The 21,760-nt window shown below is 46.5% G+C and overlaps 1 protein-coding gene across 4 annotated transcripts in view; it reads left to right on the forward strand.

Annotated features, from left to right (window-relative positions):
* The first annotated feature begins 305 nt into the window (after positions 1 to 305).
* The window catches only part of LOC138764854 (uncharacterized), a 100,518-nt gene continuing 79,063 nt past the window's right edge, over positions 306 to 21,760 (forward strand). For 3 of the 4 annotated variants that reach the window (XM_069941208.1, XM_069941211.1, XM_069941210.1), the window contains exons 1-9: positions 306 to 490; positions 7,093 to 7,348; positions 9,334 to 9,445; positions 10,783 to 10,954; positions 14,818 to 14,964; positions 17,308 to 17,398; positions 18,600 to 18,695; positions 20,979 to 21,163; positions 21,488 to 21,545. In XM_069941208.1, the coding sequence (XP_069797309.1) occupies positions 7,118 to 7,348; positions 9,334 to 9,445; positions 10,783 to 10,954; positions 14,818 to 14,964; positions 17,308 to 17,398; positions 18,600 to 18,695; positions 20,979 to 21,163; positions 21,488 to 21,545 (1,092 nt within the window). In that variant the 5' untranslated portion in view covers positions 306 to 490; positions 7,093 to 7,117. The remainder of the gene's footprint in view (positions 491 to 7,092; positions 7,349 to 9,333; positions 9,446 to 10,782; positions 10,955 to 14,817; positions 14,965 to 17,307; positions 17,399 to 18,599; positions 18,696 to 20,978; positions 21,164 to 21,487; positions 21,546 to 21,760) is intronic. The other variant, XM_069941209.1, reaches the window with a different exon arrangement.

Consider the following 21,760-nt stretch of genomic DNA (forward strand, 5'->3'; position numbering starts at 1 on the left):
GGATGTGCACTGCTCTGGAAACTCTGAATACCTGAGCCCTCACTCCACTGGATGTGTACTGCTCTGGGAACTCTGGAGATTTGGGACCCCACTCCACTTAATGTACATGGCCCTGAGTATCCTGGCGATCTGACCTCCTCCACTTTGATCTGAACACAAAGGAATGATGACTGAAAACCACGAACACAACCAATCCTGCCCTTCCCCCCTCCTTGACAGGAAGTGTCCCTGGGTGTCGTGGTTATTGCTTAAACTCGATAAAAACAACGGAACAAAAACTGATGCAAGTCATGACTGCAGAATTTCTTCACAGCACAGAATGCACAGGGAGGACCCAAATTACAGACCAAAGCAGGTCCAGATCGGGGGATAGTGTGACCGCAGCACACTGCCACTTGCACAGGCAGCCCAATCCCAGCAAGATTGACGTTGCACTTTCTGTCTCACGGAATCCACGGCTCTGTATCAGGGGAGCATGGGTGTGCCTTGAGTGAGTTGTTCTGTGTGTGAGTCAAGGGGTCTATACAGCTGTGTAGGTTGATGCATGTCTGTTGCATGGCTGTGTGGGTTAATGCAGGTGTGTGTGTTTCTTGAGCGTGTGGGGCTCCTGCCCACCTGCATCGTGTACTTTTGGCAGCTTGTTAGTTGAGTGTGTCATTGTTGAAAATGTCACATGTCTAAATACACATGCAGGCTGTGTGTGTGTTTGTACATGCATGTGTGTCTCTGTGTTGCGAGTGGAGAGTGAGCCTGTGTGGTGTGTGCCTGTTCATGTGCATACATGTGCATATGCTTGAGTTCAACTGGCAGCATTTTGTGTTGAGACCTGCCAATCAGCTCTGCCTGTGAAATCTGCTGATGATTCCTGTTGTTGGGGGCCTGTTGGGGATTCCTGTTGTTGGGGGCCTGTTGGGGATTCCTGTTGTTGGGGGCCTGTTGGGGATTCCTGTTGTTGGGGGCCTGTTGGGGATTCCTGTTGTTGGGGGCCTGTTGGGGATTCCTGTTGTTGGGGGCCTGTTGGGGATTGCTGTTGTTGGGGCCTATTGCGGATTCCTGTTGTTGAAGCTTGTTGGCGATTCATGTTGTTGGGGCCTGTTGGGGATTCCTGTTGTTGGGGGCCTGTTGGGGATTCCTGTTGTTGGGGGCCTGTTGGGGATTCCTGTGTTTGAGGCCTGTTGGGGATTCCTGTTGTTGGGGGCCTGTTGGGAATTCCTGTTGTTGGGGGCCTGTTGTGGATTCCTGTTGTTGGGGGCCTGTTGGGGATTCTTGTTGTTGGGGGCCTGTTGGGGATTCCTGTTGTTGGGGGCCTGTTGGGGATTCCTGTTGTTGGGGGCCTGTTGGGGATTCCTGTTGTTAGGGGCCTGTTGGCGATTCATGTTGTTGGGGCCTATTGGGGATTACTGTTGTTGGGGGCCTGTTGGGGATTCCTGTTGTTGGAGGCCTGTTGGGGATTCCTGCTGTTGGAGCCTGTTGGGGATTGATGTTGTTTGTGCCTATTGGAGATACCTGTTATTGAGGCCTGTTGGGGATTCCTGTTGTTGAAGCTTGTTGGCGATTCATGTTGTTGGGGCCTATTGGGGATTCCTGTTGTTGGGGGCCTGTTTGGCGATTCCTGTTGTTGGGGGCCTGTTGGCGATTCCTGTTGTTGGGGGCCTGTTGGGGATTCCTGTTGTTGGGGGCCTGTTGGGGATTCCTGTTGTTGGGGGCCTGTTGGCGATTCATGTTGTTGGGGCCTATTGGGGATTACTGTTGTTGGGGGCCTGTTGGGGATTCCTGTTGTTGGGGGCCTGTTGGGGATTACTGTTGTTGGGGTCCTGTTGGGGATTCCTGTTGTTGGAGGCCTGTTGGGGATTCCTGCTGTTGGAGCCTGTTAGGGATTCCTGTTGTTGGGCCAGTTGGAAATTCTTGATGCTGGAGCCTGTTGGAGATAACTGTTGTTGGGGCCTGTTGGCAATTCCTGTTCTTAAAGCCTGTTGGGGATTCCTTTAATGTCTGGCCTGTTAGGTGTTCCTGTTAATTGCAGCAGTTGGACCCTGGTGTTGAGATATTTTGATCCCTGTATATTCACCAACTCTGAATTCTTGTTGCTTCCTGTTTTTGGGCGATACTTGTTGTATTGATGGATATCTCGTAGTGGTAGTGTTAAAATATTCAGTCATGGAGGAATACATGTCTGATCTGTAATAACTGTGCTGAATGAACAGATTCTCTGTATGTTTGTCTGCAAGATGCTATTGAGAATAGAAAGAAAACAACTCAAGATTTCCCAGGGGTTTAGAGTCTGGAGTGCCTCTTGTTTCTTCTTGTTAATTTGAATGAGAAAGTGCAAAACGTACAGTCAAAAATGTCTGTTAAGAACTGCTAAATGTCCCTGTTTAGAACTGTGTGCTGTTCTTTTCTAGTGAATTGGCTGTTCTGTGTTGGACCCTCACCAGTAGATGGTAGCACCGCACTTTGAGGTGTGTGTGCATTCTCTCCATTGGTTAAACAGCGGTTTTCACATCTGGCTTCATGTTCTTCCAGCTGCCTTCTTCATCCGGACCTCCCAAACACTCCCACCCCAAATCCAGGAGTTACTCTGCCCTGTCTCGGCGACGGTACCTCAGCGCGGGCCTGTCCTACCAGTGCACCGAGGGGGGAGGGGGAGGGGGGGGCTTACTGCTGGTGAAACTGTTATCTCCATTTCACTGACTGTCAATGCTTTTCTGTCCTCTTTCATTGTCTGAACACGGCCGGCCAATGCAGGCTCACTTGAATGACTCTCTTCTCATCTTCTGACGCAGAGTTCTACAGAGACAGGCCCTTCACTCCCAACATGTTCATGCTGAACAAGCTCGTCCCATTTGCCTGGTGTTTGGGTCATGTCCCTCTATCCAATCCATGTCACCAGCCCAATGTCTTTCAAATGTTACCACCTCCACTTCCTCTGGCTGCTCATTTCCCGCACCCACCACCCTCTCTGTGAAGAAGGTGCCCCTCAGGTCCCTTTTAAACGTTGAACCTCTGCCCTCCATTCTTAGATTCCCTCGTCCTGGGAGAAAGGCTTTACATATTTACCTGATCCATGCTAATTTTATAAGGAAAATCTAGGCTCCACGGAGAAAAAATATCAGCCTATCCAACCTTTACTCATAATTCAAGCCAAACAATCCTGGTTTCATTTTTATAAAGTTCAATAGAAAAGTCTGCAGACGCTGTGATTGTAGTTGAATACACAAAAATGTTGGAAAAACACAGCAGATCACAGGAAGTAAAGGATAACCAACTTTTTGGGACTGAGCCCTTGGTTGAATTATGAGCAAAGAGCAGGCAGGCGCTTGAAAAGAAAGGCGAGCGAGGAGAGGAGAGAGGAAGGGGCACGGGGAGGAGCACAGACCAACAGGTGGATGCAGGTGGGAGGGTAGAAGAAATAATAGGTGGAGGGGAGCTCTCTAACAGGAGAAGGAAGGGAAGGGGGAAGCTGGAGGGAAGGAGACAGAGGGGGAGAGAAAGAGAGATACTCAGAGGAGGAGGTTCACTGGAAATTGGAGTAGTCATCTTTGGTGGAAGTGCTGAGAAATGATGCCTTCCCACCTACATCTATCTCTGGTCTCTTTCCTGCGCTCCTCCCCCTTACCCTTCCTCCCACCCCTCCTCTCCTCTGCCCATCTATTTTTTTTGCTCATACCTTGGTTACCCTTTACTTTCTGTTGACCCTGCTGAGTTTCTCCAGCACTTTCATGTATTTCATTTTTATGAATCCTTTCTGTATCCAATGATGTGCTTCCTATTGCTGGGTGACCAGAACTGCACAGAGTACTCCAAGTGTGGTCTCATCAATGTCTGGTCCTGTTACAACATGACCTACCTGCCTCCTGTACTCAGTGCACTGAACGATGAAGGCAAGTGTGCCTCCCTGGCACCACCCTGTCAGCCTGTGTCACCATTTTCATCAAATCTCTCCAGGACCTGGCCATTCACAGCATCAATCCTATCCTTGGTTTAACCTACAAAGAGCTACACCTCACACTTGTCCAAGTTAAATTTCAATTGCCACTCCTTGCCACTTTCCCAGTTCACCACAATCATGTTGTAATCTCAGACAGCCCTTTTCACTGTCCACAATACCATTAATTCTGCTGTCACCTGCAAACATGTCAGCTACATTGACATACGGTCAGACATTGCACCTTTGCCAACTCACCAGACCAATCCTTTCAGTCCTGTCACCTCACATTTCCCCGTCACCCAACTCCACCCCTCCATGCTGGGCTCTGTGGGAGGGGAGGGGGGGGACAGGTTGGTCAAGTTACAGTCAGGCCAAAGAAGGTACCAATCCACAGGTGTTTTCGGTGAGGAAGTTGAGCACCCGGGGTTGGGGGAGGAAACCTGATGGGTCACAGGGAGAATGTGCAAACTCCACACCGGCAGCAACCGGACCCAAGTTTGGACCCACAACTTTGAGTGGCTGTGCCGGTGCACAGAGCTCGTCATAAGATATACCTTGACTCCACCTGAACCTCCTGCAGCCACAAGATACTCTGCGGGGCACGAACTTGACCTGCACCTCCAACACTTTCTCATTGGTCAGCCTTTCTTCAATGCAGGGCTACATCTTATTCTGACCACTTCTCATCCTATTGAGAAGCACATTCTTCCTCTTATCAGATTTCAGAGATTGGCCTTCATCCAACTTCTGAAATATTTGAAATGTCGCTTCCGTTTCCACTGCTGGTGGCTGTCAGGGGTCTTGCTGCTGGAATGAGTAATTGTTTTTTTTTCCTCTTTTTTTAATCACAAGTTAAAATCATTTTCTGCCATTTAACGACTTTCCACAACAGTTAGCACTGTGGTTAACGGAACGTTATTAATACTAAATACTAAATAGAATAATACCTAGTGTCACCGAGAATATTCTCCCAGAATCACAGTGCGGCTTTCGCGCAAACAGAGGAACTACTGACATGGTCTTTGCCCTCAGACAGCTCCAAGAAAAGTGCAGAGAACAAAACAAAAGACTCTACATCACCTTTGTTGACTTCACCAAAGCCTTCGACACCGTGAGCAGGAAAGGGCTTTGGCAAATACTAGAGCGCATCGGGTGCCCCCCAAAGTTCCTCAACATGATTATCCAACTGCACGAAAACCAACAAGGTCGGGTCAGATACAGCAATGAGCTCTCTGAACCCTTCTCCATTAACAATGGCGTGAAGCAAGGCTGTGTTCTCGCACCAACCCTCTTTTCAATCTTCTTCAGCATGATGCTGAACCAAGCCATGAAAGACCCCAACAATGAAGACTCTGTTTACATCCGGTACCGCACGGATGGCAGTCTCTTCAATCTGAGGCGCCTGCAAGCTCACACCAAGACACAAGAGAAACTTGTCCGTGAACTACTCTTTGCAGACGATGCCGCTTTAGTTGCCCATTCAGAGCCAGCTCTTCAGCGCTTGACGTCCTGCTTTGCGGAAACTGCCAAAATGTTTGGCCTGGAAGTCAGCCTGAAGAAAACTGAGGTCCTCCATCAGCCAGCTCCCCTCCATGATTACCAGCCCCCCCACATCTCCATCGGGCACACAAAACTCAAAACGGTCAACCAGTTTACCTATCTCGGCTGCACCATTTCATCAGATGCAAGGATCGACAATGAGATAGACAACAGACTCGCCAAGGCAAATAGCGCCTTTGGAAGACTACACAAAAGAGTCTGGAAAAACAACCAACTGAAAAACCTCACAAAGATAAGCGTATACAGAGCCGTTGTCATACCCACACTCCTGTTCGGCTCCGAATCATGGGTCCTCTACCGGCACCACCTACAGCTCCTAGAACGCTTCCACCAGCGTTGTCTCCGCTCCATCCTCAACATCCATTGGAGCGCTTACATCCCTAACGTCGAAGTACTCGGGATGGCAGAGGTCGACAGCATCGAGTCCACGCTGCTGAAGATCCAGCTGCGCTGGATGGGTCACGTCTCCAGAATGGAGGACCATCGCCTTCCCAAGATCGTGTTATATGGCGAGCTCTCCACTGGCCACCGTGACAGAGGTGCACCAAAGAAAAGGTACAAGGACTGCCTAAAGAAATCTCTTGGTGCCTGCCACATTGACCACCGCCAGTGGGCTGATAACGCCTCAAACCGTGCATCTTGGCGCCTCACAGTTTGGCGGGCAGCAACCTCCTTTGAAGAAGACTGCAGAGCCCACCTCACTGACAAAAGGCAAAGGTGGAAAAACCCAACACCCAACCCCAACCAATGAATTTTCCCCTGCAACCGCTGCAACCGTGTCTGCCTGTCCCGCATCGGACTTGTCAGCCACAAACGAGCCTGCAGCTGACGTGGACTTTTTACCCCCTCCATAAATCTTCGTCCGCGAAGCCAAGCCAAAGAGAAAGAGAGTCAGGTTCGAATCTGGTACTGTCTCTAAGGACTTTGCATGTTCTCCCTGCCCGGGCTTCCTCCGGGTACCACATTCCAAAAACGTACGGGGTTTGTAGGTTCATTGGTGGATTTGTGTGGCACGGGCTCATGGGCAGGAAGGGCCTGTTACCATGCTGTATCTTTAAATTAAAATAAAATTGAACTTAGCCAGGACATGCTGTGAGTCTAGGGCTACAAGCAAGGACCAAATGCAGTCAAATGTCTAAAAAGCTATTGGTAGCAGGATCAACTATTGTCCAGAACACTTTATTTTATGTGCAGGCTTCACATACCCAAAGATGAGATTGAACTCGCATCTCTGGTGCTGTGAGGTAGTGATGCTACCAACTGCACCACTGTGGGACAGGGAGATCTTGGTTGAAGATTCTAATATTGCTCATTTAATATCACTTCTCTACGTACTTATGGAAAAAAAAACCTCCTCTCTTCTCCTCCCGCACCTTTTTAATCAGGTGCGTGCTTGTTTTAGTGAAACCTGATGAAGGCCCCAGGCCTGAATCGTTGGTTGCCCTTTACTTCCTATGGATGCTGTGTGATTCACTGAGTTTCTCCAACACGTTTGAACTTCTGGAAAATGTTTTTTTCTTTTTTTTAATTTGTTCCTTTTCTGTAATCCAATTAATAATTTGTATTGAATCAGGCCGGTTACTCAATGACCATCTCTCTCTAAGGTAGGAAGAAGGTCAGCCTGTTGGGATGGAGGAGCACAGAAACCCCATTATCAAATCCAGGAAGTTCAAATGGGATAGCCGGAGGACGGCGAGGCGGAGGAGGGGTCTCCCTGAATCCTTGGATCCACAGGTCGAGGAGGTCAAGCAGGAGGAACAGTGGAGCTCTGGGGAAAAGTTCATAATGGAGAAGGTCCATGAGTTCTTCCAGGAGTGTGGCGGAGGCGACAGAGGGTTTATCACTCGGGAAGATATGCAGGTAAGAGGGCTTAACTCTGATACAACCCCCATCCCACTCCATCATGGAGACCTGAAGAGCTTTCCAGTAACAAATGAAATGAAACCAAATTACAGAGTAACCTCAGGGTATCAACGTGCCGACTTGCAGAATTTTTTTGGACATGTAGCCCTTCTGTCCCAAATATACTGACAATTTGGAAGGATGGGAGGAAGCTGGAGCAGCCAGAGGAAACTCACAGAGACACAAGGAGAACATAGACAGAGCCGGTTTTGAATCTGGGTCACTGGCGCTGTATAGCATTTCACTAACTGGTCTGCTAACTGTCCATCAAAATCAAAAAGCTGCAGACATTGGGAAAGCTAAATTAAAATCAGAACCTAGTGGAAATACTGAGCAGTTCAGGCTGCATCTGTGGGAAGAGAATCAGAACTAATGCATCACTTCAAAGACCCTCAACAGAACAGCTTTTCCCGGGATGAAGTGTCTGGAAGCAGAAACCTTGACTCTGTTTCCCTACTCTCTGATAAATACGGAAAACAATACTGTACGCAGTAACATCTGATGTGATTTTAGAAATTCCCACTGTCGCTGAAGCATAAATTCCCACTGGTAATAAGCAGTAGAACTCTTTCCTAATTACCTTTGTTCCTGCAAACTAGGCCTTCTGTAAACCAAGCACTCCGAAATGCCAATTTCCCCTGTTTCTCCCAGCTCTGCGACCCCCCCCCCCCCCACCTCAGCATTTTGGTAATATGTTGGACTGATTTCCCCCACCCCACACCATTTCACTTTTCCAACATACTCAGCTCTTCCCCTCTCACTTAATCCATCCACACGTTGAGGCCTGCCTTTGTCCATCTTTCACACGTTTCCTCCGTGCATGTACGTCATCTGCAAAGTTCACAAATAATGTCTTTGCTGCCTCCATCAGGTCAGTTCCATACATGGTCAGGTGTTGAAGCTGCAGCACTGAACCCTTTGGCACATCAGCCGTTGAGGCTTGACATCCAGGAAATTCCCCCTCTCTGTTTCCTCTTCTTCAATCAATCTTCCAGCCAAGTATATGTGTTACCTCCTGCACCATCCTGAAGCAACTTTATCAAATGTCCTCTAGAAACCTAAGTATTGTACATCCACTATTTCATCCACACAATCTGTCACCTCTTCAAAAGCTCCAATAAACTGATCAAACGGGATTTTCATTTCACAAAACCATGTCGGCTTTGGCTGATTACCTTTAAATTTTCAAAGTGCTTCACTATGTTCATGTGTGTGTGCGTTTGTAGCATCTGTGCGCGTCAGAGTGTGTGTCCATCCATTTGTACATGCCTGCATATTTCTACAAATGCAACATTTATATTAATGCATGCTTGTGTGTCAGAGCATGCAGCTGTGCAGGTGAGCATGGCTCAGAACCTCAGAAACGTGTCACAAAATTCGTTTTGTGGCAGCATCACCAGTGCAAATATTTCTATAAACCACCTTACAAAATAAATACAAACTGTGCAGGAAAATAATTCAAAGTAAGGCTGTGTCTGTGGTTCATTGATTATTCAGGAATCTGATGGCAGTGGGGAAGAACCTGTCCTTGTATCGCTGAGTGCTCACCTTTTTCCCGATGGTAGCAGAGTGAAGAGGGCATGGCCTGGGTGGTGGGGGTCCTTGAGGATGGAGGCTGCTTTTGTAAGGCACCGCCTCTTGTAAATGTCCTTGATGGAGTGAAGACTGGAGCGTGTGACGTGGCCAGCCGAGGTAATAACCCTCTGGAGTTTTTTTCTTGTCCTGAGCGTTGGCACCACCGCACCGTGATCCTGTCCATGAGGATTCGGTGTTTGCGGGTACTCAAGTTCAAATTTATTGTCACATGTACCAAGGTACAGTGAGAAACTATTTCAGTGTATATGTCCATGCGTGGGAGGTTATATCCACACATGAGTGCATACCAGCATGTCTCCGTACACACACGTACACGTTTTTACTGCTGTCATTTGATCTGTCGTCAGAAACTCCAGCAGAAGTTTCCTTTCAGTTCAGAGGAGCTGGAGGTGGTGTTTGATAAACTGGATGTGGACACCAAAGGCATCCTGACCCCTGAACAGCTGACTAAGGGACTGAGTAAGTTCTCAACGTCAATTCTTTGTAAAATGCCCATGATGCATTTTCTGCAGCTGTGGGATTTGGGCGTGGGATCCAGATCCAGGATATAGGAAGGAGTTGGAAATCCTTGGATCGCTCACTTGAAGGAAATCAGGGTCATGTGGGGTGTGAAGTGAGGGAGAGGAGAGTGGGGGGAAGTGTGGCAGGTGAGGGGGTGTCTGTGGAGAGCAAGGAGAATATGGAGAGTGAAGGGAGCGAGGGGGAGGCTGGTGAGTGAGAAGGAGTGTGGAGAGAGAGAATGTGGAGAGTAAAGAGGAGAGGGGCGAGTGGGAGAGTGAGGAGAAATGTGACAACTGAGGGGAATGCAGAGAAGGAGAGATGTGAGAAGAGTGAGGGGAGAGATGGCAATGAGGGGAATATGGAGAAGAGATGAGTGGGGGGAGTGTGAAAAGTGAAAGGGAGTGAGCAGGGAATGTGGAGAGTGAGGGGGAGTGTGGCGAGGGAGGGGAATGTGGAGAGAGAGGGGCAGTGTGGAGAGGGAGGGGCAGTGTGGAGGGGGAGTGTGGAGAGGGAGGGGGAGTGTGGAGAGGGAGGGGGAGTGTGGAGAGGGAGGGGGAGCGTGGAGAGGGAGGGGGAGCGTGGAGAGGGAGGGGGAGTGTGGAGAGGGAGGGGGAGTGTGGAGAGGGAGGGGGAGTGTGGAGAGGGGGGGAGTGTGGAGAGGGAGGGGCAGTGTGGAGAGGGAGGGGCAGTGTGGAGGGGCAGTGTGGAGAGGGAGAAGCAGTGTGGAGAGTGAGGGGCAGTGGGGAGAGAGACGGGCAGTGTGGAGAGGGAGAGGCAGTGTGGAGAGGGAGGGAGAGTGTGGAGAGAGGGGCAGTGTGGAGAGGGAGGGGCAGTGTGGAGAGGGAGGGGCAGTGTGGAGAGGGAGGGGCAGTGTGGAGGGGGAGTGTGGGGAGTGAGGGGGAAGTATGGAGAGGGAGGAAAAATGTGGACAGTGAAAGGAGTGTTGAGAGTGAGGGGAGCGTGGGGAGTGAGGAGAAGGGAGCACAGTCTGGACATGGCGGGGGGGGGGGGGCGGTGTGGAAAGTGAGGGGAGAATGCCTAGAGCGTGATTAAGTCAGGAACTTGTCTGTAAGAGAAGAGAACAGCCCTGAAGTGATTGACCTGATAGTGCAGCTTTGGATCTTCAGAATGAGAAGTCAGAGTTAATGTGACGGAAGGTTGGTTGGATGGGATTGATTCAATCGATGAATCCTCGGGTTGATGAAGGTGTGGTTTGCCACTCTGACACTGTCACCTGGTCTTGTGGAGATGTCGCACTTGATCCGAGTCATGCCTACTTCTCCTCTAACTTGCAGGCCACTTCCTGAGCAACCAGACAGAGGTTGAGACCAGTGATGATCCGAAGGTTCCTCCAGAATCCTTGTACCAGTCTCACGACCTCCAGCACCAGGTGGAGGTGGAGGATGAGGAGAAGCAGCAGTTTACCACACTGATGCAGAGGCTGGGAGCCGGTGCCATTTTTGGAGAGTAAGTGTGCGATCCAGAAGTTTCTCGGGCAGAATAAGGCTCTGTGAGAGACCCGGAGCACTTCCTCTCTTTTCCAAGGGAAGGATAATTCCCAAAGATGGAGTGAGTTATGTGGCAGAGCTGCAAGCCCTCCAAACTCCATACTTTAGTAGGAGGCTGTAAAGCTCGTCGAAAGAATCAATAACTTGTTGATCCAAACCAAGGCTTTTATTAGCAAAAGACAGGAGCTCTTCACAGGTGGCCGACCAGTCCGGAATGATCCGACCTGGCTAGGGACACAACCCTTTAAGGCTCAGACAGTAGGCGTGGCTAAGCTCTCAGCCAATCGCTGTAAGCACAGTCTAGATACTGTAACTAGATACACTATATACATTGGTGATAGATCTGTACTATCACAGAGGCAAATTAAAAAAACTCAGTTGATAATTGGCTGTACTCTTCCGCAGAAGGTTTTCGACTTGAGTCAGACTGAGGTTTCGCTATGAAGCTGTTTGGAGAGTATTACTGATGGTGATTGGAATGGATGCTAAGAAAGAGGGGGTGGGATGCACTTTGTGGGGAATAGCACGATAGAAATGGTGGTGTGAGATATACAGGGGTGGAAGTGTGAAGGTGTGGTGTTTATCACATTATCTCACTCAGGGAATATCACAGCGTAACCGTAAGGATGTGGTGGACAGGATCTTCTAATGGAGGCGGTGGGAGATGTCACAGTATAACAAGAAGTTTGGAGAACAGGGAAAACGAGTGTTTCACTCACGCTGAGGGTTTGTGAATGATCACAATGTGACTGTGAGGGTATGAGTAAAAGTTAGGATGTGGGGCATTTCAATGTAGTAAAGCCAAAGAATCACACAGCTCAGAGTTCCACATCACCCCTACATTCTGTGTGAAAAGCCTGCCCCTCAGATCTGTGTGACACCCATCCATGCTGCCCTGTAATGTCCCCCAACATCCACAATGTTACACTGGGACATTAAATCACATCCTCATTGTTACCCCCTTCCTGCACCGTTTGCTGTTATATACCCCATTTCATCATGGGGTATGGGGTATGTAATCCTTTAACAATACAACACGGTAGAAACCAATGCTGGCCATTGAAACCCAGACCAAAATAATGTAACAATCCCCTACGTTTTTGGAGGGTGGGAGGAGTAAACTGGAGCACCTGGAGAAAACCCACGCAGACATGAGGAGAACCCTGTGGTTAGCGGCCAGATTCGGACCCAGTTTACTGGTGCTGTAATAAGGTTGCACAAATCTCTACAATAACCGTCCTACCCAAGCGTGGCCCCATGGTGTAAAAGTGAGAGCATGAGATATATCATCTGCAACAGAAATGGTGTGGGGATTATCATGGCGTTAACTGATGATGTGATAGTCCATATTTAGTTTATTAATTTTCAAGTTCTGAATGCTGCTGGCAATAGCAGTATTTATTGTCCACCCCCAGTTGCCCTGGAAAGGGTGGTGATGAGCCACTTTGTTTGAACTTCTGGGTGTAGTTGCTCCCACAGTGTTGTTGGGTGAGAAGTTGACAACTGGTGGTAAACATTTGACTGGGTCATAAGAAGTAGGAGCAGGATTCAGCCCGTTGAGCCTGTTCTGCCATTCAATGTGATCTAATGATGGGCTCATCTCAACCTACCTGCCTTTTCCCCATATCCCTTAATTCCCCTACTATGTAAAAATCTATCCAACCTTGTCTTAAATATATTCACTGAGGTCGCCTCCACTTTTTCAAAAGGCAGCAAATTCCACAGATTCACCCTCCTCTATAGGAAAAGCAGCTCCTCCTTATCTCAATCTACTACCCTAAATCTTGAGACTATGTCTCCTAGTTCTGGTCTGGTCTTCCCCCACCAATGGAAACAACTTACCTACCTCTATCTTATCTATGCCTTTCATAATTTGATACAAGATCCCCTCTCCTTCTTCTAAATTGCAGCGAGTACAGTCCCAGACGACTCTACCTCTCCACATAAGCTAACTCCCTCATCTCTGGAATCATCCTCCTCTGTGCTGCCTCCAACTGTTCACTTCAAGCCCTCATTTTCTTCTGCAGCTCCTCACACCATCTAAACATTCTTACTGGGGACATCGTCACCGGTTTTGCCCGTCAGCTTCAGATGGCATCAACCTTTGCCTCCACTCTCTGTCCTGTCTTTTCACTCCTTCCACTGGCCCTCTGTCTGCCCGTCATCCCTTCCCCACTTCCACCCACTATGCAGGCTCCTGCTTTGACTTTATTTCCTCAAGTGCCACCGAGACTCCATTCATCCTGCTCACAGTTCAGACCACCTGCCATTGCCTCCTTGCACTGCTCCTCTCCTGTAACCCTTTCACCCTCCATATATGTCCATGATCCTACAGCATGGACACTGACTCAGCTTGTTCAGGACCAACAACGTGCCCTACTGCTTTAGTCCCACTTGCCCACCTTCACCCTATACCCCTCCAACCCTTCCCATCCTTGTCGTTGTCCAGGAGAAACTCAGCAGGTCACGCAGCATCAATGGGAAGTCAAGGATAACCAACATTTTGGGCCTGAGCCCTTCATCAAAATGTGAGCAAAAAGCTGGTGCCCAAATAAAAGGTGGGAGGCCAACAGGCCTTCGCCTGCTGAGTTTCTCCAGCACTTTTGTTTATCACCTTACAATCACAGTGTCTACAGACTTTCCTGCTTTATTCCTGTAGTTATCCAAGTGCCTTTTAAAGGACATTAACGTACCTAGTGTGAGCGCTCCTGTGCGAAGAATTCAGGCACTAAGTACATAGACTGTACAAGCAGGCTTTAATCTGCATAAACTCGTACACACTAGGTCTCTGCACCTTCATAGCTCCACGTGCTCGACTGACTACTGAAGGGGCTGGCACGAATCTTTATATGGGCTGGTGATTGACAGTGAGTAGGTGGGGCCAGCCTCCAGGTTGCCTATCTGCAGGTACAATGGTTGCCCCCTGCAGTAGACTGGTAGGAGTGTGGCCAGTGTAGTGGTTGTATCACCACACCTGGCTCCACTACTTTGTCTAGCACCTTGTTCCGTAAGACTACCACTCTCTGTATGAAAGACTCATGCCCCTTCTAAATCCCACCCCTCACTCTCATCTTATATCCTCCCATATCCCTGAGATTCACTTTCCTCTGCACATTACAAGCTCCAATTGCCCATGGTTTGAGCCTTTCATCATGAGATTTCTAATTATCAATTCCTACAACGAGATCTTACCTCCACATCCCCTTAAAGCAATCACTTCTTTTCACCCTGACCATTGCCATTTCTGCTCCTCTGCTTCATATAGCACAGCCTTTCAAGGACATCCCACATCATTCATGACACTGCCTTCGGTCAGATCTGGCTGGTTTATCTCTTCTGCCCAAATGGCTGATGTTTCTCGGATTATGCCAGGAATGCACAGATACTAATGGCCATTCCTTTCTACTGCAATTAGTTTTCTTAGATTTGATATTTGCATTCCTCAAATGCCAGAATTCACAATTTCACAATTGACCCAAGCTCTGAAAATCCATCTGCATCTTTCATGCTTATTTACGTTAGACTGTTTGATGTGGGATATGTGGAATGTTAGAATTTTAGTTAGAGATCTCTGGGCAGTTCCATTTATTCTTTCTCAATATTTTTCCATTTCTCTTTCTCTCTCTCTCAATCTCTGCCCCCTTCTCTTTCTCTCTCTCTTTCCCTTTCTCTCCTATTTCCCCTACCTCATCCTATCCCTTCTCCTCTCTCTCTTTCCCTCCTCTCCCCCTCTCCCTGTTCTCCCCTTTCCCCTCCCTCTCTCTGCTCTCTCTCCCTTCTCTGCCCTCTCTCCCCTCTCCCCTCTCCCCTCTGGTTGCTCAGTAAGTCAGAGATTTGGAAACTGTGGATCCAGCTCCGACGCAATGAACCCAATCTGCTTGGGCATCTGGAGGACCTGCTGTGCAAAGTGACCGGCCATATTCAGGAGACTCTGCAGGAGAAGGAAGAATTGGAACACACCCTAAGGAAGTGAGTAATGTCTCACTGGCTATAATCCAACAGCAAAAAAAATCTACCGATGCTAAAAATCTGAAATAAAAATAGAAAGTGTAGGGAACTCTCAGCTGGTCAGGCAGCAAACATGAAGAGAGAAGAGGCCATGCTTCAGGTCAATGGATTTTCGTTATTCTTAAATGTTAATGACTTCTCTCCCCTGAGATGTTGCCTGACAAGCTGAGTTTTCCCAACTGTTTCTTTTTAAAAAAAATTTTTATTGACGTTTAAACAAACATTTCCATAAGATGTATCTCAGATATCATACATATATGTCATATATTCATATTTGCCATGATTTTCCATGTTATATTTATCTGAGGTACACTTACAGAGAGAAGAGGAAAGACAGAATAAGAAAAAGGAGAAAACTATGTACTAGTAAAGAGTGATTTTTTTTAACAACATAATCATTAATTTGTAAGAATAAGGTCAGACCTATGAAGTATTACATGGTTAAATCATTTTCCCCGGCATGAATCAAATGGTTCCAATTTATAATTAGCAGTTGCTGTTATCTCCATTTTATAAATGTCCATTATAATCTCTGTCCAAGTGTTTAAAGTTGGGCTCTCCTGATATAACTGTTTCCTGGTAAGTCTTTTTTTACCAGCCACCAGCAGTGTATTCATTACATATTTATCTCTTTTCAACCATTCTTGAGGTATATGCCCAAACTATATGGCTTACTTTCTAAGGGTATTTCACATTTAAAAATGTCTTATAGGACCCTGTGTATCCCACTCTAATAATCTTTGATAACAGGGCAGTCCCAAAAATTGTTTGCATTTTGATTTCCACAATTTATCCAGCAAACAGGGAGGTTACTATCATAATGGGATTTCTGAGAGGGTGTAATCAAATATCTTATCAGGATTTTCCACCCAAACTCCCGCCATTTCTGTGAACTGGTGCACTTCCATTAATACCTCCACATTCTTATCAGTTCTTCCGCAGATATAGTTATCCCTCCTTCCTTTTCCCAACCGGTTCTCATTTTGTCTCCCTGACATTTGTCCAATCTCAGTAGTTTTCTCCATTCAGAAATAATTTGTCCCATCTCAATAGTATTTTTTGTGTTTACGTATGTTAGTCTTTGCATCTTCATACATCCATGTGTTAATTTGGAGAACACAGCTCAGGGTGTATCCATCTTCCTTGGAGGTGATCACACAAGAGTTAAACTATGCTTGCAACCCTTTTATTTGCTTGAGCTTAGGTGCTCTGTGGTTAGTGAGGGATTACTTAAGGTGGGATGTGAGTGGGGAGAAAAAAGTTCGCGAACTACTGCTATAGATGTTGTGTGACCTGTTGAGTTACTCCAGCACTTTTGTGTAATGCAAAACAATCTCAGTATCTGTTTAACTCCGATCTGAAGTGATAAGAAAATTAAATTATTTTCCTTTTCCTTTATCTGCTTTATTAATTTGAGGCTCCCATTAGTTCAGATTCTCAATAGATTATATATTCTGCTCACTTTTCCAAGCAGGGAGAACATTGTGGCAAAGGATGGACAGTGCACTTCAGTTGCTTACATGCAGAACAAGAGTTATAAAGCATCGTCTCACTGTCATCACTGGGCAAGGAGAGCAGGCAAACGGTCTCCACAGGAAAGTGACAGGCGACAATGAATTTACTGTCGAATACATTGTACAATGTACGCACGCACTGAAATTCTTACTTGGTTTTAAAAAAACTACAAAAAGAACGGATAAACCTCCACAACAGTACATTTCATGGCTTAAAAAGAAATGGTACAAACCAACAGATAGACAATAGATATACAGTTATCCTACTTTGCAGTAGTTCACAGTTATTTTGTGGTGTTGGAGCAGTCTCTGTTTAATGTAACAATGGGAGGTTCAAGGGGTTTGATAGTTGTTGGAAAGAAGCGAGAGGTGCTGATTTTCAGATTTCCGTACCTTCTGCCCAAAGGTAGCAGAGAGAATGGATTATGGTAATAACTTGAAGATTAATAAGGTGCTCACTGAAAAGGAATATATCTGCTGATGTCAGAAAGCAAAAAAAAACAGAAAGTGTTCAAAACATTCAGCCAATCAGGCAGCACCAGTAAAGATAGAAACAGGGATAACATTTCAGGTTAAAAACCCTTCATCACTCTTTCTGATGAAGGGACACAGGCCTGAAATGTCACCTCAGTTTCTTTCTCCACAGATTCCACCTTATTCACTATTTCCAACACTTTATGTTTTTATTCCCGTTACTATCTTCTACTGTTTGCAAATCATTTGTAAAATCCCAAAGACCCCTACTGAGGTGACCATGGTCCAAAACATGACATCTCTTCCTGCTCACCAGGAAGATGGCGGAACACAATGCGGATGTGCGGAGACTGTATGAGGAGATGGAGCTCCAAATCAACAATGAGAAGGAGAGGATTGAGAGTGAAGTGAGTACGACAAGCCGAGCTTTAAGTAAGCTACACGTAGAACTAGGTCAGCCACAGCCTGGATGGTTTGATGGGGGGGGGGGGGGGGGATGGTTTATATGTACATTGCCTATTTACTGAGTTGAACCTTAACTAATATCTAATTGGGTTATTAAGCGAAGTCAACAGAGTCAGTGCAATCAGGCTTTTTCCACTGAGGTTCGGTGAAACAAGAACTAGAAGACATGGGTTAAAGGTGTAAGGTGAAATGTTTAAAGGCAATATTAGGGGAGTTAGGGTTCTTCACCCAGAGAGTGGTGAGAGTATGGAACAAGCTGCCAGATGAGGTGGTGAATGTGGGTCCAGATTTGAGACTGAAGAAAAATTTGGACAGGTACATGGATAGGAAGGGAATATTCTGGGTGCAGGTCAATTGGACGAGGAAAAAAATAACAGTTCGGCACAAACTAGATGGGCCGAAGGGCTTGTTTCTATGATGTCATGTTCTATGGTTCAAACAATGGAATGAAGATGGGAAATCCAATTGGTCGATTATCTTGAAGAAATGCAGAAGTAACAGCTAATGCATTAAATTATTTCATTGAAAGAGAAGGTGCTTAAAGACACAGTTCATTGATAGATCTAAAGATTAAAATGTTTAATTTTTATTTACTTGTATAAAACTGGTTTTAGCAAAAGTCTAGTTAAAAATACAAAGCAGCAACAATGGATAAAAGGAAGCAGATATCAATTTATTGCTAATCTGAGAAAAAAATGAAGTGGTTCAAAGAGGAGCAAAGCTGAGAGGAGTTTAACAAGAAAATCTGCAGTCAGGTGCAAGACACAAACGCACTGGCGAAACTCAGCTGGTCACACAGCATCCACGCGAAGTAAAGGAGAACAAAGGACAAAGGACACATTGATCACCCTGCACTTTTATATGGATGCTGCATGACCTGCTGAGCTTCTTTAGTACGTCGTGCCCTGTAAGGGGGCAAGCTGGTTAGAGGGAGCTAAAATGGCTTGAACATCTTTTAAAGGGGTCTCGTTAAAGTGTTCCCAACCCATCATGTGCACTGGCCATTTCTCTCCGTGAATGCTGCCTGACCTGCGGAGTCCCTCCAGCTTCTCTTTGTTTGATCTGAAGCTGAGTCATACTTTTCTTGCTGCACTTGGTGCACACATCAGACCACTGATGACACATCTTCCTTCTTCCTTTCAGAGTGTTGTGAGGTTCCAAGCTCAGAGCCAGGACCTGCAAAAAGAGTTAGACAGCAAACAGGATGAAGTGCAACATCTAGTCCAGATGCAGACTCAGGTAAACCAGATGTGTGCCTCAGGTGCCTACTTGACGACATGTAACCTTGCAATGTGTTTGCACCCCGCATGCATCTCCATCTCCTCAATATGAGGCTCAAACTGAATTGATAAACTGGGAGGTGCTGTAGGATCTGCTAACCATAGGCAGTGGGCTGGAAAATGCTTTGCAAAATTCTAAAACTGACTGATAAATCAAAGAAAAAAACACTGCAGATGCTGGTGATCTGAAATTAATAGAAAGATATAATGCAGCAGATACTGGTGATCCAAAATTTAAAGAAAGATATAATGTTGCAGATGCTGGAGATCTGAAATGATACTGTTAGTATAATTGCATTATACTTGTACTCAAGGCTAGGTTGACTCACCTGGAATGATATGCAAAACGAAGTTTTCCACTGAATCTCGGTACATGTGACGATGGAAAAGTTCATTTCATTTCAATTCACTTCAATTTAATTCTGTTCAATTCAATCCTGTTCAGTTCAATTAAATTCAATTCAGTTTAATTCAATTCACTTCAGCTCACTTCACTTCAAAATGAAAGATAACAAGAGTCACAGCAAGATCTCAAGTTGATTTTAAAGCACAGTGAAAATGGTGGTAAAATGAACGAGACCAAATAGCCAACTCTAGTTGCTATTTCTCGGTCCTTCTGAGAGTTGGGGTGCAGAGTTGTGTTATGGCAAGAGAGGAAGGGTCCGTGGTCGTGCACCTTCCACAACTGGTGACTCAATCTGTTGCCTCAATCGGGACAGTTGCACTGATCCAAAGGCGAGAAGCACTCAACAGGTCAGGCAGCATCTGTGGAAAGACAAACAAGGTGAATTGACCTGCAGTCCCTGCAGAGACTGCCTGGCCTGGCCATTATTTCCTGTTTCTATTTGCAGCATTGAAACAGGATATTGGGCACAGCACAGCCATGCTGGCATTCATATTTACACATGGGTCTCTTCCTATGTCACCACCCTCCATGATCTCACTTGCAACTGCACTAATTAGTGCAGGATGGCTAGCGTAGTAGTTAGGGCCATGCTATTACACAGCCATCGACCCAGGTTTGAATCCGGTGCTGCCTGTGAGCGGTTTTCACATTCTCCCCATGACCTGTGTGGGTTTCCTCCGGGTGCTCAGCTTTCCTTCTGCCCTCCTAAAACTTATGGGGTTAATTGGTGTATTTGGCTGGCGCAGGCTCATTGGCTTGAAGGGCCTGCTATCGTGGTGCATGTCTAAAGTATAATGCTGCAGATGCTGGAGATCTAAAATAAAAATATAATGCTGCAGATCCCAGAGATTTGAAATGAAAAAAATTGATGTGGATACTCAGCAGGTCAAGTAGAATTTGTGGGGAGAGAATGGTTCATATCAATGATCTTTCATTAGAACTTAGTTTCTCTCTTCCCAAGGCTGCCTTTTCTGTTGAGTATTTCCAACCTTTGCTGCTTTTATTTTAAATGTCCATCAAGTACAGTTCCTTTGCTTTGAAGTGTCAAAGTAACTGTACAGCTGGCGTACAAGATGATGAGGTATCAAACGTGTGGATCGTCAGAGACTTTTTCCCAGGGCTGAAATGGCTAACATGAGGGGGCTTATTTTTAAGGTGCTTGGGAGTAAATGCAGAGGGGGGGGGGATGTTAGTCTTTTCACAGAGAGTGGTGGGTGCATGGAAATGGTGGTGGAGGTAGGGACAATAGGATCTTTGAAGAGACCATTGAATAGGGAAGAATGGAAGGTTATACAGCAGGGAAATTCCAGGCAGTTGTTTGACAAGGTCAGCACCACACTGTGAGCTGAAGGCCTGTACTGTGCAATAGATTTCTATATTCAATGTAACCTATTTTTTGTTTCACAATAAATTATTTACCAAAAAGAAAATTGTTCAAAATCTCTGCCCATTCTTAGTGTCATGTCCATATATTCCCACAATAAATTCACAATAAATTATTTACCAAAAAGAAAATTGTTCAAAATCTCTGCCCATTCTTAGTGTCATGTCCATATATTCCCACCATTGTACATCATTACATCCGATCTCCATTCACACCACTGTCACCACTGTGGCATCTTGTCGTTCCTCCCCTCCTTTGTTGTTTGAAGGGATTCCCCTCAGTTTCAGCTTCTCAACGCCTGGTAAACAGAAAGAGCCTAGAGTGTGGTCATTCCCCAAGCTGCCCTCACGTTGACTGCGTCTGTTAGCATGTCGGCCTGGAATGTTCGATGTAGCCTATCCCAAGACTGAGGATCATCAATCCAACCAGTTCTACTCTTTCCTCCCCTCCAGTTACAGGCAGAGCTCGTGTCTCTGCGTGGTAACCAGGAGGAGAGCAACATCGAGAATCAGGAGCTCAAACTGACCAATCAGGAGACAGCGTCGCAGCTGAAGCAGATGCAGCAGGCTCTGCAGGAGGCTCGGGACCGGCTGCAGAAACTTGAGGAGGAAGCAGCTCACCGGGAGGAGAAGGAAGGGTAAGAAAAATAAAAGGGAATGGGACTGCTGGGTGTTTTCAAATCCGATAGGCTGAGTTGCCTCAGTTTAAAGAAAACAAAGAGGAAAGAGATATTTTTGAACCCTGCACTGTGCACACATCCCTCAATGTCCATAGCCTGAGTAGTTGGTGCACAGACCATTTGCAACGCTCGTACTCTGACATAGCCCACCCAGGTGTCTCTGTGAAACAGGGGACTCAGTTAGGGATTTTATATTGAGGTGCAAGGGAGTGGGGAAATCTAAACCTGTTGCCAGTAACCAGTCTGTCTGTCATTGTCACTGATGTTCTCCTCCTGTTGCAGAGAGTGGGACCAATCGCTGGGCAGAGAGGGACCATGTACGGAAGCAGCTGTTCAGCAGGTAATGACAGAAGAGTACAGTAGGGAAAGGGGCACGGTGTCGGAGAGTCATACAGCATGGAAGCAGGCCCCTCAGCCCAACTCATCCGTGATAATTAGATTGGCATTCAGGGCTAGTCCCATTTGCCTGTATGTGGTTTATATCCTTCTAAGCCTTTCTTATCCATATATCTGTCTAAATAGCATTTGAATATTGTAATTATGCCCACTTCTACA

The sequence above is a fragment of the Narcine bancroftii genome, chromosome 5, assembly GCF_036971445.1.
Source record: "Narcine bancroftii isolate sNarBan1 chromosome 5, sNarBan1.hap1, whole genome shotgun sequence".
NCBI lineage: Eukaryota > Metazoa > Chordata > Chondrichthyes > Torpediniformes > Narcinidae > Narcine > Narcine bancroftii.